Source organism: Miniopterus schreibersii (genome assembly GCF_964146895.1).
Source record: "Miniopterus schreibersii genome assembly, chromosome: 3".
NCBI lineage: Eukaryota > Metazoa > Chordata > Mammalia > Chiroptera > Miniopteridae > Miniopterus > Miniopterus schreibersii.
In genome coordinates this window covers 96,397,459-96,414,513 of record NC_138103.1, presented here as the reverse complement: position 1 = coordinate 96,414,513, position 17,055 = coordinate 96,397,459, and the positions used below count along the sequence as shown (strand labels likewise).

The window sequence follows — 17,055 nt, the reverse complement described above, 5'->3', positions numbered from 1 at the left end:
GCTTTGAAAACCAGTGATATAATAAACTTTACATAAAAGACTGCAAAATAATATAAATGGATTTAAACAGATCTTTACAATAAGAAATTCAAATGGAAACAGACAAGTAACAAAGAGAAGTAAAAAAATTTATTGCAGTATTCGCTCCACCAGATTGCCTGGGGATCCCTTTTCTTGTATTGTTTTCAGGGTGACCTAATACATCAAAATCTACATTTACAAAAACTCCTTCTGCAGATAGGTCATAGATACTGCATGCTTTTTTTTTTTTTGCTTTTTTTTTCAACAGAATAAATTATATATCCAGGAGATTCTGCCATTTTACAGCCTGGAAAAAACAATGCTTCCCTGGAAACTGGGCTAAGCTAAAGAAAGCCATCCGCTGCTAGGTTAAACTCCAAGAACACTTTATTAAGAACATTAACAGACTAATTTCCAACATTCACTTGTTTATTTTTTAAACAGAAAGTTTTTTCCAAGATATAAACAATTTTTGTTAAACTATAATACAGTGGGAGTAAAAATGAACTGAGAATCTGTTTCTGCTGCACAACAGCGAAGGGAGCTCCCACAAAAATGTTTGCCCAACATTTCCTTCTTTTGTTCCTGCATCCCAGGTTCCATTCTTACTCTTCATAAAACTGATTTTTTTTTTTGCCAGAATGTTGATATTTCAAGTTTTTCTGCCTTTTAAAAAAATTCCTGTAAATTTGGCTGCATGTACAAATTCATTAGCTGGAAGTCCCATCCTTGGCGGCATACAGGGATCGTAAAGTCTGAACAACTTTATTAGTCAGCTTATTAGCACTCGTTAGAGCAATTTTTTTGTAAATAATGTCTGACTCTTTAATAGTGTCTACCCAAGGCACCAGTTTGCGGCCATCACGGCGCTTAGCCTCAGTCCAGGAGCCACTGTAGGAGCCTGCCATCCACTGAACACTGAAGCCATTGCTGGTTTTCTGTACTACTCTTGCAATTTGTGGTCGATCTTTGTACTTTGGACAGCAAATAGCGATGACATCCATGACGTCAACACTTTCATTCATCTGTGCTGCCAACTCCGTAGAGTCTGAATTTCGTTTTGACCTTCTCAATGACTAAAACATTGGGAGGGGGGAAAAAAGACCAAGTGTTATACAAAATAATTTTAGTGAAATTATTGTTTTTATTGCTTTTAATCCCTTGACGCCGGGAGTTGGGATTTCCCGGCACACTTCCATTGCCGGCAATGAGACGCACCGTGACCGCCAGCGCCAAGGGGTTAACATATATTTGTAAAACCATAAAACTCTTAATTTGTACCCGTGTCTTTACTCTTATTGATATATAAAATTATATATACATATAAACCATAAAGCTACATAAAACTTAGCAACAATAAAAAAGGATAACACACATTAATACAATCGAAAGAAAAATTAATAATCTTTTATGCTGAATAAATCTCATTTCTGCTTTTTTTTATTGTCTTTATGTTAAACTTTCTACAAAAGGATGTATAAATGGTTAAGTAGAGAATCTCTATCTACAAAATGTTTTCTCTCGTAAGTATTACATTACTTGATGTACATGTAAAAGACTGACACATATAAGCACATAAAAATCGTTTTACGTAATACGCTGCGAAATACGTTGACTCCTCCTCCGCCTCACCCCTGAAGTGCCTCCTCCTCTATCCTCCCCATCACTCTCATCATCTTCTGTCTCTGCTGCTGCGTTATTTTTAGGGCTGCCTCCTCCAAGCAGCGAGGTAATTGCTTTGTTCCGAGCATTTGTGCTGGCTGACACCTCCCCTTCTTCTTCCTCTTCGTCAGGGTCCAGATGTTCCATGAGAAGTTTGAACTATAAAAATAAGGTATTAATTTCGAATTTTAAGTAAACATTTCAAACAAGACTGTCAAATCCCTAAATGTGTCCTTTTCCTTTAAAATTTTCCCCCCTAAATATGTTTTATGGCCATAGTTTGCTGTGGGTGAAGTATACTTTGGCTACTGTCAAAGTCAGGGGCTGGCAAACATTTTCTGTAAAGAGCCAGAAAATAAATATTTTCGGCTTTGCAGGATATACAGTCTCCTTCACAAGCACACAACTCAGCCATCGTAATGTGAATGTAGCCATAGACAATACATAATGAATGGGCATGCTGTTTCAACAAAACTTTATTTACAAAAACAGGCAGAGGGCCAGATTTGGCCCGTAAGTCGGAGGTTGCCGATCCTGGTCCAAGTCACCAAGCAACCAGGTGATTAACTAATAATGACAGCCATTTTAAAATCTCTGCCCCCTGTGTGCTCTGCTAAGATAAGAGGATACCAGAGGGAGCAAAGGATGAAGAATATTAAATGAGAACTAAAATAATTTTCTACCTTAGAGTATAAGCTTTGCAGTCTATAAATAATATGAAAACTTGTGCAGGTTTCATTCTTGGTAAAAAAAAAAAAAAATTAGTAGTAGTTATGTTCAGCTATCTGCTTTAAGTAGACTAAAATAAAAGCTTTATTTTCATTTTTAAAAAGTCTCTAAGAACATTTTTTAAACATTAAAAATTTTTATTGTGAAAAATGCAGAACATAAAATTTACAATCTTAATCATTTTAATGTATTCAATTAATTGACTGGCATTAAGTATATTACAATGTTGTGCAACCATTACCACCATCATTTCCAAAACCTTTTCAGCAACAGAAACTCATTCTGTGTCCGTTCAATAATTCCCCATTTCTCCCGCCTCAGCCCTGCTAAACTCTATTCTATTTTCTGTCATAAATTTTCCTATTCTTAAAGACAATATAAAAGCACATTTAATAAACACATACATACTTGTTGAGTATATATAAGAGACATACAAACATATATATATGAACTTCTGGTAAGAACACATGAAAAAGTAGTGATCCTGGCTGACAGAAAGGAGAGAAGCAGAATTGTTAAAGCTAAAGAGTGGAGGAAGCCGACTTTCACCGTTTATCTTTTTATGAAATTTAAATCATGTAATAATCCATTGAATTAAAAAAAAATACATAAATGCACGTGGTTTTTTCCTAAAACTTGCCCCAAAACTTTCATTTTCACTAAAATTAGTGGTGAGCTGGCATTTTCTAAGAAAAAATAATTAGGATGCAGTGGGTGAAATGGGAAAGCAAGCTTATAGCAACTCTTTAAAACCAGATAGAAAAATAATCTTGACAGTTCATGAAGCTTATCTTCAATGCAATGGATAGCTAAGTCACTCCCAAAATGTACTTTTAAAAAAAGCCATGCCCAGCCAGGTGTGGCTCAGCGGCTGAGCATCAACCTAGGATCCAGGAGATCGTGGTTTGATTCCTGGTCAGGGCACATGCGGGCTCGCTCCCCAGTCGGGGGCGTGCAGAAGGCAACTCTCTCATCATTGATGTTTCGCTCTCTCTCTCCCTCTCCCTTAAATCAATAAAGATATATTAAAAAAAACCAACAACAAGCCATTATTGCCCTGGCTGGATAGTTCAGTTGGTTAGAGTGTTGTCCTGATACACCAAAGTTGTGGGTTCGGTCAGGGCACATACAAGAATCAACCAATGAATGCATAAATAAGTGGAGCAAATCTCTCAATCAATCTCTCTCTCCCCCCCCTTTCTCTCTCTAAAAAATAAATAAAAGCCATTATTAGACGACAGCACATTTTGGTTTTACTACTCACATCTAGATACTGTTTCACTATACTCCTCTTCACATCTTCAGTGATTTTGGAATTAGCCATATCACTCCGCAGGAAGTCCAGTGTTTGTTTGGGATGAAAATGAACTCCTGTTTTTCGGTTTATCGCTTTATCGTATACTTTTGCAGATTCAGATGGAGAGTATTTCTGAATTTTACTGTTTGGGAAAACAAAATCATTAACTAAAACATTTTCAGGCTTTTACATTTAAATTGCTTCGAGTTAAAGTTTATTTACTAATAATTAAACTTATCCTCACAGAAATTTTAACCAGTGAACTTGTACACAAAATAAATATAATTTTACAAAAGGAAGTAAATACATAAGGGCAAAGATGAAAAAGAATAATATTCTCTTGCTTCTCTCAGTATGTCTTGAATAGAGGCATCATTTAAATGAAAGTAGTATCTCATGCCTACTTTTTAATACCATGATTGTAATAATAGTACAATTTTAATGTAATTTACTCGATACCACCTAACTGGTTTACCTCCTTCTACCTTTTTGCCCCCTACCTATTTATTCCCTACACAGCAGCCAAAACGATTGTTTACAAACCTGTTTCATATTAACAACTTTGCTTAAAAATCTTTCAACTACTTAGCACTGCCCCAAGACCTTATAAGGCTTTAAGTTGCTTTTTCAACACTTAACATCAAAATACTTGTCACAAAAATCTGGATTATATAGCTTCTCTTGAAAAGCTTCTCTTGTTCGTGGAAACAAGGTGATGAATATCTGAGTCCTTTGGATGAAACATGCTCTTTCCAGTTTGCCTCTGACCTTCTACCAGGTCCACTTAACTCATTTCATTATCTGTACCCTATTAACATCTGATGTAGGGTTTCAATGAATGTGGTAAATGACCATGGGTGCAGGCAGAGAAGAGATACCTACAGTGACTAATAGTGAATAAAATTACAGGGCATTCACAATAGTTAGTACTTTTCTCTATCTTACTTTCTAGAGTCCATTAAAGACTATTTGGTTGTGTTAGAGCTTAGTCTAGTTGGGCTGTATCTATTGTTTATTCAAAGCTCTTTAAAAATTTAAAAATTGCAATCTATTTTAAGATTAGCCTAATTCTCTAATAAGATCTTTTTAAGGAAATCAACAAAGTAAGTCCTTAATTCATAATGCATTATTACCAAGTAAAAATACGTTTTTCCTCTGATAATATAATGGACAAATTATGGTATATTACACAACAAAACATTATATAGTAATAAATTAAAAAAACTCCTTTTATAAAAGGGGCATTTTTAATATTAAAGTAAGCATACAATCAAAACTGGATTTCATAGTTTATTATTTGAACAAAGGTTTTTCTCTCCCTGCTTATGTAAGCTTACCTATCAGAAAATCCACAGAGATTCTTCAAATGTTGTTTTAACATCAAAAGCAATAAAATACCCTGGGAGACATTTGCAAACTCAATTAAGGGAGCTGAATTTTCTGGCAAACATTTCATCACCGAATTTATATCATCTTCTGAATCTGAGTCTGAATCTGAATCTACACGTTTCCGGGACTTTCGAGGCCTGGGAACTTCTTCTTCACTCTCACTGGATTCATTTTCCTTACTAGGTGATGATTTTCTCTCTTTCCTTTTGTCTTTTACCATAGACTGAAAAAAAAAAGAGGGGGGGATTATTCTGTTTAAAAACAATAAAAACAAAATACCACTAACAAATACACATATGCTGCATTCAACAGATTCAAAAGGCATCTTCACGTTAATATTTTATATATTGAAACCTTTGCCTTTCCATAATGACTGGAGGTGTAACCTTTGGGAGAAACACTAGGTTCGAAGACTAAATCAAATCATATAATCCACTCCTCCAACAACACCTTACTCTGAAAAAAACTCCTTCTAAAATATCATTCAAAAGGAAACAATTAATAGGAAAGTAATGAAATAAATTAGTTATAGAAGTATGAGTCTGGTATATAGATAGGTGAGCCAACATAGAGGAAAAGCAGTAATTATAAATTTAACTGGGTGGATACAACAGGCTTGAACACCCCAGCTTTTATTAAAGTCTCTCTTTCCACACCCTGGCTGGTGTGGCTCAGTTGGCTGAGTGTTGCCCCATGCATCAAAAGGTAGAAAAAGGCTTGATCCCCAATAGGGGACATGTAGGAGGCAGCTGATCGATTTCTTTCTCTCTCAACCCTTTCCTCTCTCTAAAATCAATAAAAACATATTTTAAAAAATTTTCAGCAATAGGCAATTTTTCTTAAATACTTGAATTCCATTTCTTTGTGTTTTATGAAACTATTATCTCTTAAAAAGAAGGAAAGTCAGCTGGGGTTAAGAGGGGGAAAACGACTAGATTACAAAGCAATTATTCAAAATACAAATGTTAAATAAAACAGGAGAAACAGTTACAAGTATATGCACAACAATAAGTGAATTAAAATAAGATAACGTGATAGCTAAAGTTCCTGGGAAATTATTAAATTCTCAAACTTCAATGTACATATTAAACACCTAGGGATTTTATTAAAAACTGTAGACTGTTTCAGCAGGTCTAGGGCGGGGCCTAAAGTTCTACAATTCTAATCCCTAGGTATTTAAATAATTTTCCTCATTTACTAGTTTGACCAGGCTGAGTTTGAGCAATGTGATTTTGTAATATGAGATCTACTTGTATCATCAGGAATATTAAAATATTCCAATTAATTTATAAAAAACTTACTGGGCACCAACTATGTGCCCAGTGCTATACCAGTGCTTTTACAATTCAAGCAGTGAGCAGATTTCAATTAAGTTCATTCAGAAAGATTTTATATACCTGTGAAAAGAATAAAAAGAACAGGAAACAAAACAGTGAAAATAGTATGCCTGCACTTCAACAGATACACGATAAAGAGTAATGTAGGTAACTTACCTCCTTGAATGACTGCAGGAGGTTACTACCAGAAACTGAGAGTGTAATGTCTATATGATGCATTATAAACAACGGCTCTTCCTGTGTCTGGTATGGAAAACAGGCGAGATTGTCTGCTATATACAAGAGCATATTCACTTCTGTTTTCTGTAAATTTTAAAAAAAGGTACACATTCAGTGGATAATCCAGAAATGCATCCAAAAAGCTTTTTAGAAAAAATATTACAGGGCACTTTGATCTCAGATAATGTTTCAGAGAAAGAGGGGGTTGGGGATGGGTGGGAAGGGAGGTAAGAAAAAGGGAGGGGGAATGGAAATGGATTTTATAAAATAATCTTATACTCATTTTAAGAGATTTCATAATGACTTATACCATAGTACTTCAAGAAGAAAGCAGGTGAAATTTTTTTAGTGCACATAAGTGGAATTCCCTTTATGTTCTTATGGAATTTTCAAAATAAATCTATACCACATCAGAAATTATACACAGAGGACTCAAAGAAACACACATTTAATAGTCACTATTATGTACTAAAACTGTAATATTTAAAAACTGGTAACTACTTTAGGAATAAAATGCATAAAACACTTATTTTCTTAAAATAGTAAGTTTTTGTGCTTACTGCTGTGTCATCAAAGAGGTTGAGTAAAGAAATTAGAAAGGCTCGTCTGTGCTGGCGGTTTCCACGGATCATGGAGTAAAGGTGTGAACACAAAGCACTAGAGGACTCATCTTGTCTGAAACCCCTTACAGGATCTTTTAGGCATGTGTTGATTGCCTGTTGTACCTGGTAAGACATCTTCATACCAGCCACTGCTTTCATCTGAAATAAATAAAAGCCTCATTTTTGTCATGGAAATTAAAAGTCAGATTAAAAATGTACTTTGAGCATTACAGTCTGAGGCTAACTTCATTATTTGGTTTTGCTATATACATAATAAGATCATAGAATGCAAGTGCTGGAAGAACATCAGATAGCATCTATTGAAATCCCCTCATTTTACAGAAGAAAAAGTCGAGACCCAGATGAGCCATTACTCCCAAGGTCACACAATAAGGACTAGAACCCATCCATGCCATTGTGCCTCTGGCTCAATCTTAAGAGTTAATTTTAGCCATTCTGACAGGTGTGAAGTGATACATCATTGTGGTTTTAATTTGTATCTCTCTGATGTTTAGTGACTTTGAGCATTGTGTCTCTTGGCTATCTATATGTCTTCTTTGGAGAAGTGTCTATTTAGGTCCTTTTTAAAATTGGATTGTTTGTCTTCCTTTTGTTAAGTTGTATGAGTTCCTTATATATTTTGGATATTAACCCTTTATCAGATTTGTCATTGGCAAATATGTTGTCCCATACAGTGGACCCCCTGTTCGTTTTGTTGATGGTTTCTTTTGCTGTGCGGAAGCTTTTTATTTTGATGTAGTCCCATTTGTTTATTTTCTCCTTTGTTTCTTTTGCCCTAGGAGATGTATCAACAAACATATTGCTAGTGCTGGCGAGGATGTAGAGAAAAGGGAACCCTAGTACACTGCTGGTGGGAATGCAGACTGGTGTAGTCACTATGGAAAGCAGTATGGAGTTTCCTCAAAAAATTAAAAATTGGCCTGCCATTTGACCCAGTGATCCCACTTCTAGGAATATATCCTAAGGAATCTGAAACACCAATCAGAAAGAACTTATGCACCCCTATGCCCATAGCAGTGCAATTTACAATAGCCAAGATGTGGAAACAGCCCAAGTGCCCATCAATAGATGAGTGGATAAAAAAGCTGCAGGACATTTACACCATGGAATACTCTGCAGCTGTAAAGAAGAAGGATCTCTTACCCTTTGGGACAGCATGGATGGAACTGGAGAGTATTATGCTAAGCAAAATAAGCCAGTCAGAGAAAGACAAGTACCACATGATCTCACTCATATGTGGAATGTAATAAACAAAACAAACTGATGAACAAAATAGATCCAGAAACACAGACACATGGAACAGACTGAGGGATTTCAAAGGGAAGATGGGAGTGGGGGAGTGGGCGGGGAGAGATTAATCAAAGAACTTACATGTTTATAAGCATAACCTATGGACACAGACATTGGTATGAGGAAGGCCTGGGGGTGGGGTGGATGGGGGTGGAGGGGATCAATGGGGAGGAAATGTGGGCATCTGTAATACTTTCAACAATAAAGATTAAAAAAATAAAATTAAAAATTAAAAGAAAAAGTTAATTTTATACAAGAATAAACACTTTGGGGGACAAACTTAGTTGCATGTTTAAGTACTAAGCAAAATATTTTATTCTAATAGGAATATGGGCAGGACAGTCACCAAATAAATGGTTTACTAAAGAAAGATGTCTAAATTTATATAATTTAAAAATACATACATGAATGAATCCAGCATATTTTTTGTCTATTTCCACAAGCTGCTGATCAGCCTTGTTCCGCATAGCTGGCTCTGGGTCTGTGCCCATAGCAATTAAATATGGTACACACTGGAAATAAGAACACAGGATTTATAAGATATAAATATATCAGTATTTATCAGTAAATATATCAGTAGCAAAAGCTCTATATGTACCTTTACATATGTTAAAACTTGATGTATATCTGGGATATATGAATTTAGTTTTATAGGCCCTTAAATGCCTTGTTTTAGTGTTCTTTTAAAAATTAATCTTCCTTAAATTTAGCTTAAAGCAAAACACACTGGAGCACAAGCAAAAGTACTGACGTGGTGAAATTTAAACGATTTCAATGTGAATTTAAGGTGCTTTAAACACAAAGCCCCCCCCAAGAATATCCAATTAAGACTATGATATATACTATAAGACTATGATATATACTATGGTATATATATAATTATATATATTATATATAAATATAATTATATATACTATAATTAATAATCCAATAATTTTTCAAGCTTGACTGCATTTACTATATAAAGATAAATATGGCAAAAAGTATTGTCTTCCATACTCAAAACTATGAAAATATGTTTTTCTATGAAGTTGATTTTATATACTGCTTCAATGATTGGATAGCTAGTATTTTGCTAATAGCCACATTTATTGTACTTCTAAAGTCAAGAAACACCACTACTAAGTTAGGTGAGTATGAATTAGACACAGCAATGAGGACAGAAAAACAACAAACAAACAAATAACTTAAAAAAAGTAGACGTGACACTAACTGAAATGGGCGATCATGAATTAAACCCCAAATCAATGAGAAAAAAAGTCCATTAAAGAATATTATTGGGTAAACTGGTAAAATTTGAAAATAGACTATAAATTAGATAATCATGTTTGAATGTTAAATTTCCTGAATTTGATTACTGCATTATGGTTTTATAATAGAATGCCCTTATTCTTAGACAATATATACTAAAGTGTTTACAGGTAAAGAATTGCAATATCTGAAAAAATTATCTGAATTGTAATTCAGAAAAAATTCTACGTATGAAGAGCAAGAGATAAAGCAAATGTGGCAATAAAAAGGACAACCAGCTGAGGCCACTTAGAATATTAGTTAAAAAGCTATAAGTATCTCAAAAATTCTAGTCTCAATATACCATTGTATATTTTATTAGGTGATATTGATGATGAGAACCCTGAGTCATGAAATACAGGCTAAATATTGTTTAGCATGCTTCATTAGTGTGCATTGTTTCAGGATACAGGGAAGACCATAGCATATTTACATATAGCATATTTTAGAAAAAGTTCCACAAAAAATAGCCAAAATAAAAATGTTGAAGGGTGACAGGTTTTGTTTACTTAATAAATTCACTTCTGTAGCCTATGGCACTCTCCTGAACATGTCAGATGGACACTACTACATCAGCATTTGCTGCCATCAGCATTTGCTGCCAATCCTTAGTAAGACTAGTATGTCTGCATTACATTATTTAGACCTCACATCAATGTTTTGAGGTGTGGGTAGATGATATTACCTCTAATTTACAGATGAAGGAACTGAGCTCAGATTACATAATTTACTTTTCTGTGGACTAAAATCCACCATTTAACAGTGATATTATACTCTTATCCCAGTTAACTCTCTTGACATTACATGTTGTTGGTTCTTTGGGATGAGTCAACATGGATTAAAACAAATCATCCCTACTTAGAAAATCATTCTGAGTACATATTCTGCCATTATGAACTGGAAGCTTGTTTAATAGAGACATTATAAATAATGAGTATTTTGCAGTAATGATAATCATACTAAAACTTTAAATCAAGAGCTTAGGACCAAAAAAAAAAAAAACCACCCAAGAGGAATAAAGAACTACTTATTCTCTCATTACAATGTCATTAAATGCCAACAGATCTGGCTCTTTTAATAAGTTCTGCTTACTAAAACACACTTACCTGAACTGGATGAATAAGACCTTGGTTTAGAGTCAATGCAATGACATTTAGGGCAAAGTGGCGTACACTTGATTGGGTGTGAAAAAACGCCTCAAGCACCTGTTTGAGGTAAAGCTGCATGATGGAACTACTCATCCCTGAGGAAACATCACCCATTTCTTTTAAATCTTCCTGTTTTGCAACTTTCTTCCCTACAAAAGGAAGTAAACATATTAAGAACATGTATACTAAGCTTTACTTAAATACATCAAATTAGACCACAACCAAAAGCACAAAATGTTATAGCTAGTGCTCTGGCTCAATGGCTCCTAATCTATCTTTCTTTCTTTTTTTTTTTTTTGGTCTCTGTCAGAGGTCCCTTTGAGAACCGAATGAGAACTACAATCCATCTTCTCCCTCAAAATGTTAACATCTACACCTGTATTAAATTTTACAAACTATTTTAGGGAGTTTATGAATACCCTTAAGCCTAGCTATGGACTTAAGGACTCCTTCTGAACTGAATTCCTTCATCTAATAGATAAGAAAATTTAGTACCTGGATTAAAAATGAGTCAGAGTATCCTAATTGTAGCCACACTGTGACATTAAAAAATACATTTGCACTTACAGTCTCTATCTGCCTGCTGCATACGTGTATCCTCTTCTTGTAGGTAGGTCTGGAGGTTTTTTAACACTTGTATTTTCAAATTAACTGAGGAGTTCTTATCAGATAAGATACTATTATATAGATTTTTCACCTCTTGCTCAAACATTAGACTTGGATGTTGAATAAAGGCAAATCCTAAAGAAGAAAGAAAAAAATCTCTTGATATATTCATATTAAAATTAAATATAACATTTAATGACAATGTTGATAAATTACATAAAGAGATCCTTATTTCAAAAATCAAAACTTAAAATGACTGGAAGAATATGCTGGTGGCCTTACCTAGAGAAGTATTAGAGCAGGTACTTCTTTCCCCATGAATTAAAAACAAGAAATTGCATTTCAAAGGAGAATTTCACACAAGAGGAAACCTTGAGGAGGGAGCAGGGCCTAGTGGCTAGGGGAGTGGATTAGGAGTCAGGAGTCTTGGATTCTATTCCTGGCTCCACCACTGACTTGTAGTGTGACCTTGGGTGTGTCACATAATCTCTCTGTGCCTCAATTCTCCATCTGTAAAATGGGGACAATAATATTTACCACCCACCTACCTGAAAGGGATGTTCTCAGGATTTAAGAGGTAATGTCTGCAAACATTTTTTAGATCCCTAGCAGAATGTACTCTACTGGCATTATTTTTAAAAAATATATTGAATTATATCCATTTGATGAAACAGAATACTTTTAAAATAAACTAAAGCTAAAAATATCTTCCATTTATTTCTCATATGGCATTACAATGAAGCCACAAAGCTAAATTCTATAACCACAAGTTAATAAGTAGCAAAATACTATTATCCATATTTATATAAAATACATATTTATGTGAAATAAAATGAAGATCCTTGATGATAGCAAGTATTATTGATGCCAAACAACAAACTAAACTCAAAGCATAGAGTGATCAGATAACTAGCCCAAGGTCACACAGGATAACTATGGCCCAGGCAAGATTTCTTTCATTAACTGGCCTAGAGGCACTATTTCCTAAATGGTACTGCTTCTTGAAGTTAAAATGTACATATAGTTGACCCTTGGATAACATGGGTTTGAACTACGTGGGTCCACTTATACACCCATTTCCCCTCAGTAAATATATAGTGGGCCCTGTGAATCCCTGGGTTTCACATCCATGAATTCAACCAATCAAAGGTCAAAAACAGTATTTTCAATCCACAGTTGGGAAATCTGCGGATGTAGAGGGCTGACTGTATGCACTGTTCTATGCCATTTCATATAAGTGACGGGCATCCGTGAATTTTGGTGTCCATGAGGAGTCCTAGAGCTAACCCCCATGGATACTAAGGGACAACTAAGTTTTTTGCGAGTCAAAAGTTATATGTATTTTTGAATGCATGGAAGTGGGTGCCCCTAACCTCCATGTTGATCAAGGGTCAACTGTATTTGTTCTCTGAATCAGATGTAACACTCTTATTTTTGCCACTTTATATACCTATGTCCAGACTAAATATTCAAAGGTACACATCTGGCTTGAAGTTATCAATATAACTTCCTAATAAGCGGTATCTGAATTTTTACTATATTTGCTATATGTAATTTTCTGAAAGCGAAGGAGAAATACAATAATAAAATTTAAATTTATTTAAAGAATCAGTACACATTTAATGAGATTTGAATAACTTAGAATCTTTTATTACTCTATTTTAGTTTAAAAGATTAATATAAATGATTACCCTAACCTCCTGCAAAGGCAAGCATTTACTACATGAATGTTCCTAAAAAAAAATAATATGGGACAGATATACATCCAAATTGTTTCTTTTGGGTTGGTTACCATGTACTTCTATATGAATAAAAGTTTGTGTAGAATGCCCACTATCTTAACTAGAAGTGGCAGGCACATATCATGACAAAGCTTTGTAAAAAAAAAAGAACGTTTTAAAAAATATGCCGCAGCACAAAACTCTTCTAAATCATCTTTCTGAATCAAAGTGCTTTAACGAATGTTCTATGAAACCCTATAAAGTAAGGGAAGGAGACAGTATTGTCATTTCTATTATATTAATGAGGAAATTGATTAACAGAAGTTATGTGACTTGTTCAAGGTCAACAAGAAATCACTGGCTGAGCCAGGAATGAAATCCAGGTGTTTTAACGCCCACTCCTATATTCTATACACCAGATCCTACCGTGAAAAGAAACATACTTAAATAAACCAATAGTTTAGATTCACATTATTTTAAAACTTGCTCAACCTCTCAAACAACTAAAACTAAGATGAAATTTAGACTTAACTTACCTAGACCAATGATGGCTTTTGTTTGTACTTCTTCATCTGAATGTTTTGTAAAATACATCAATAGTTCAAGTACTTTATCCTTTATGTTAACCTATGGGGAAAACCAGTATTATAAACAAAGGTAATTTAGATCAGTTTTCAACTATAAAAGAAAAAAATACTAAAAGCAAACAATGAGAATTTCCACATGCAAACTCGACTAAAGAATAAGTCACCAAAAGTCAATATTTTTTAGAATAGTGACATTCAAAATAAAGGTCTGTGACAAAGAAGCTTGCGCCAGAATGTAAACAATGTACTGCTCCCTCACTGAGAAAGTGAAAAAAATAAAGTCAGCTGCTGACCTAAACAGTGTGCCTATTTATCTTATTTTAGACCAGTAACAAACAGTTCATAGGTCAGAAGCCAGTCTGAGAACCATATTTTGAGCAGCACCGGCCAGACTGCTCATTAAACCAGACTGAGGCTACCTTCATCCTGGATCATTAAAGTCACTTTCCGTTCACAGGGTCACAAAATTCTATTCCATTACAACATACTAAGTAATTAATATTAAGATCTTTACCTTACTGTTGCCCTTAAAATCTTCCAGATCAAAATCAAAATGCCGACATAGTGCTCCAACAGTGAAAAGGGATCTAAGAAGTGCTGGTTTGTTTGTTAGAAGTGAAGTGTTATTTGGATCCTCTTGGTGCTGACTTTTTAATTTTGAAATGGCACCTGATAAAGTTAAGTAATATTATTTATAATAAACCCTTGATCCTTAAATTATTATGTTCAAATAATTATTGCTAATGAATTACAACTAAATTTTACTAATGGTTCTAAGTATTAAATATGTCTCGAATTACGAGGACACTCCTTAGAGCCTAAAAGAATTAATGTAGAAAAAATATTTAAATTTTATTTTACATAGGAGGAAGAAAACTTACCAACATTTACTTATGAGGAGACAAATTTCTGAAGTAATCATATTGGGTAATTAAGAGAATACAAAAGATACTAGAAAATACTCCCCCTGAAAGTGCACCATAGAGGACAATCAAACCTCTTACAATTCCGTAGATGCTACACTTTATCAGATGTATTAAAAAGGAGTTGGACACACTGCAAAATCTAGAATAATAATTTTAAAGCCCAGGCATTGAACTTACCATAGTATCTATTGAAACAGGCCCATACAAACTTAAAATTTTGTGTCACTTTATTTACAACTGCCCCAAGACAGCTCACACAATGTTGCACTACCTAAAAGATACAGAAAAGGTCACCAATTAGACAAAAGCTAGAGAGAAAGGTAAAAACACATGATTAAGTTATAATTTGTGAACTGTATACTAATTAATACAGAGATGCTTACAGTCATGCCATATTTGATGATCAGCTTCATTAGATCTTCTTCAATAGTGGCAAGAAAAGTTTCACTTGGATGCTCCATCAGTGGTACCACCAGCTCTAGGATTTTTGCGACATTGCAGATAACCATGAAATCATTTTGTGTCTACAAGGATAAAATTAGTGCTTTATGAATATCAAAATCTAAAAGGAAACTATATACAGGGGGATTGAAGTATTAGGTATGTAAAATTTCAGTTAAAAAAAAAAAACCACTGGAAAAGAGCTTTTTTAAGGTATGAAGGGAAGAGCCTCAGTGTCAGGAACCTGGACTTTAGCTATGCCACTAACTTACCATGTGATCTTTGGATCACTCAATCACAATGTTACAGTTACTGTCCCCCCCCCCCCAAAAAAAAATGCAATAAAAGAAATTCTGAACAAAGGTATTTAAATATTAACAGAGAGTTTTACCAAGACTGGTACAGTTTTTAAGATTAGTATTTTTCAAACTGGGGTATGTACGTTAATCTAGTAGTTCTCAATTAGGGGTTAAGTGTTTGTCCCCCAAGGAATATTTGACAATATCTGGACACATTTTTGGATGTCACAAAAAGGGCATTGGGGGGTGGGGAGAATACTACTGGCATCCAGTGGATATGGGATGCTGCCAAACATCCTACAATGCTCAGAACAGTTCTTGCCAACAAAAAATAATCTGGCCCTAAATGCCAATAGTGCTGAGGTTGAAAAGCCCTGTATTATCCTTTTGATGATAGATGAAAATGTAGTCTAAGGATTTTTTATTTTAAAATTTAAAATATTGTATTAAAATTAAAAAAAAATTTTTTTTTAAACTTTGATGAAAAAACTAACCAGTTTTTAAAAAAATAGGTAAAGCATTTTTAAAAAATATAAAGGTATTATATGATTTACAATAAAAAGTCTCCCACATCTGTCCTCTAGTAACCCAATTTCCCTATCCAAAGACAATTACAGTTACTTTTTTTTGGTAGAGTAAGGCTTTGAACACATGTTTTTATCTAGCCATGTTACCATTCCATATCCTTAGCCACAGGTTATCCACACTCATTTTGGACTCTCTGAGCTTATTATCTCACTGGTTAAAAACTTTCCCACCTTACATTCATCTTTGCTTTCAGCATACTCACAGGATTAAATTTTTAAAAATAGGTAAGAGGAATACTTCTAAGCAACAAGAAATCCTGTTGTCCCCTGCCGCCTCACACTCCCCACCCCCTTTAAGCAACAGGGGATGGATGAGTTAACGTGGGTCTAGGGATAGAAGAGGTTTTGTCAAATAAGATAAATTCATTTGAATGGGGGGGAAAAAGGGGACATCTGTAATACTTTCAACAATAAATATAAATTTAAAAAAGATCAATTCATTTGAGAATCACTGCTAAAACTTTACTTTTTAAAACAATATAGTAACATTTTTGGAAACTACTCTTCAAATTACTGGCCTGGAAAATCAAGTAAGAGAAGTGCATTAAAATCTAGGAGAAAAATTTAAAGAGACGGAAATCATGAAGGAAAAGAGCAGGAGAATATAATACTAAGAAGAAATATTTGCAATGAATATAACATAAGATGGTTTAATATCTAAAACATTTAAAGAGTTATTTTTTTTAAAGGCCTACAATTCAAAGGTAAAATGGGCAAATGAGATGAACAGTCAAATCACAGAAAATCAAGTCCAAATGGTTAATATTATAAAAAAGATATTCAACCTCCTTGGAAATCAGGGAAGGGAAACTGAGGCAACAATAAATCATATCTCTATACCTGAACAATAAATCATATCTTTATACCTGTTAGACAAAGAGTT

General features: G+C 34.2%; 1 protein-coding gene across 3 annotated transcripts in view; it reads right to left on the bottom strand.

Annotated features, from left to right (window-relative positions):
* Positions 1 to 390: 390 nt before the first annotated feature.
* The window catches only part of NIPBL (NIPBL cohesin loading factor), a 170,233-nt gene continuing 153,568 nt past the window's right edge, over positions 391 to 17,055 (bottom strand). For 2 of the 3 annotated variants that reach the window (XM_081131106.1, XM_081131108.1), the window contains 13 exons: positions 15,229 to 15,369; positions 15,023 to 15,116; positions 14,434 to 14,588; positions 13,869 to 13,959; positions 11,573 to 11,746; positions 10,964 to 11,154; positions 8,972 to 9,079; positions 7,215 to 7,415; positions 6,592 to 6,738; positions 5,047 to 5,321; positions 3,677 to 3,851; positions 1,654 to 1,842; positions 391 to 1,097 (listed from right to left, as the gene is read on the bottom strand). In XM_081131106.1, the coding sequence (XP_080987232.1) occupies positions 732 to 1,097; positions 1,654 to 1,842; positions 3,677 to 3,851; positions 5,047 to 5,321; positions 6,592 to 6,738; positions 7,215 to 7,415; positions 8,972 to 9,079; positions 10,964 to 11,154; positions 11,573 to 11,746; positions 13,869 to 13,959; positions 14,434 to 14,588; positions 15,023 to 15,116; positions 15,229 to 15,369 (2,307 nt within the window). In that variant the 3' untranslated portion in view covers positions 391 to 731. Of the gene's footprint in view, positions 1,098 to 1,612; positions 1,843 to 3,676; positions 3,852 to 5,046; positions 5,322 to 6,591; positions 6,739 to 7,214; positions 7,416 to 8,971; positions 9,080 to 10,963; positions 11,155 to 11,572; positions 11,747 to 13,868; positions 13,960 to 14,433; positions 14,589 to 15,022; positions 15,117 to 15,228; positions 15,370 to 17,055 lie in introns of all 3 variants that reach the window. The other variant, XM_081131107.1, reaches the window with a different exon arrangement.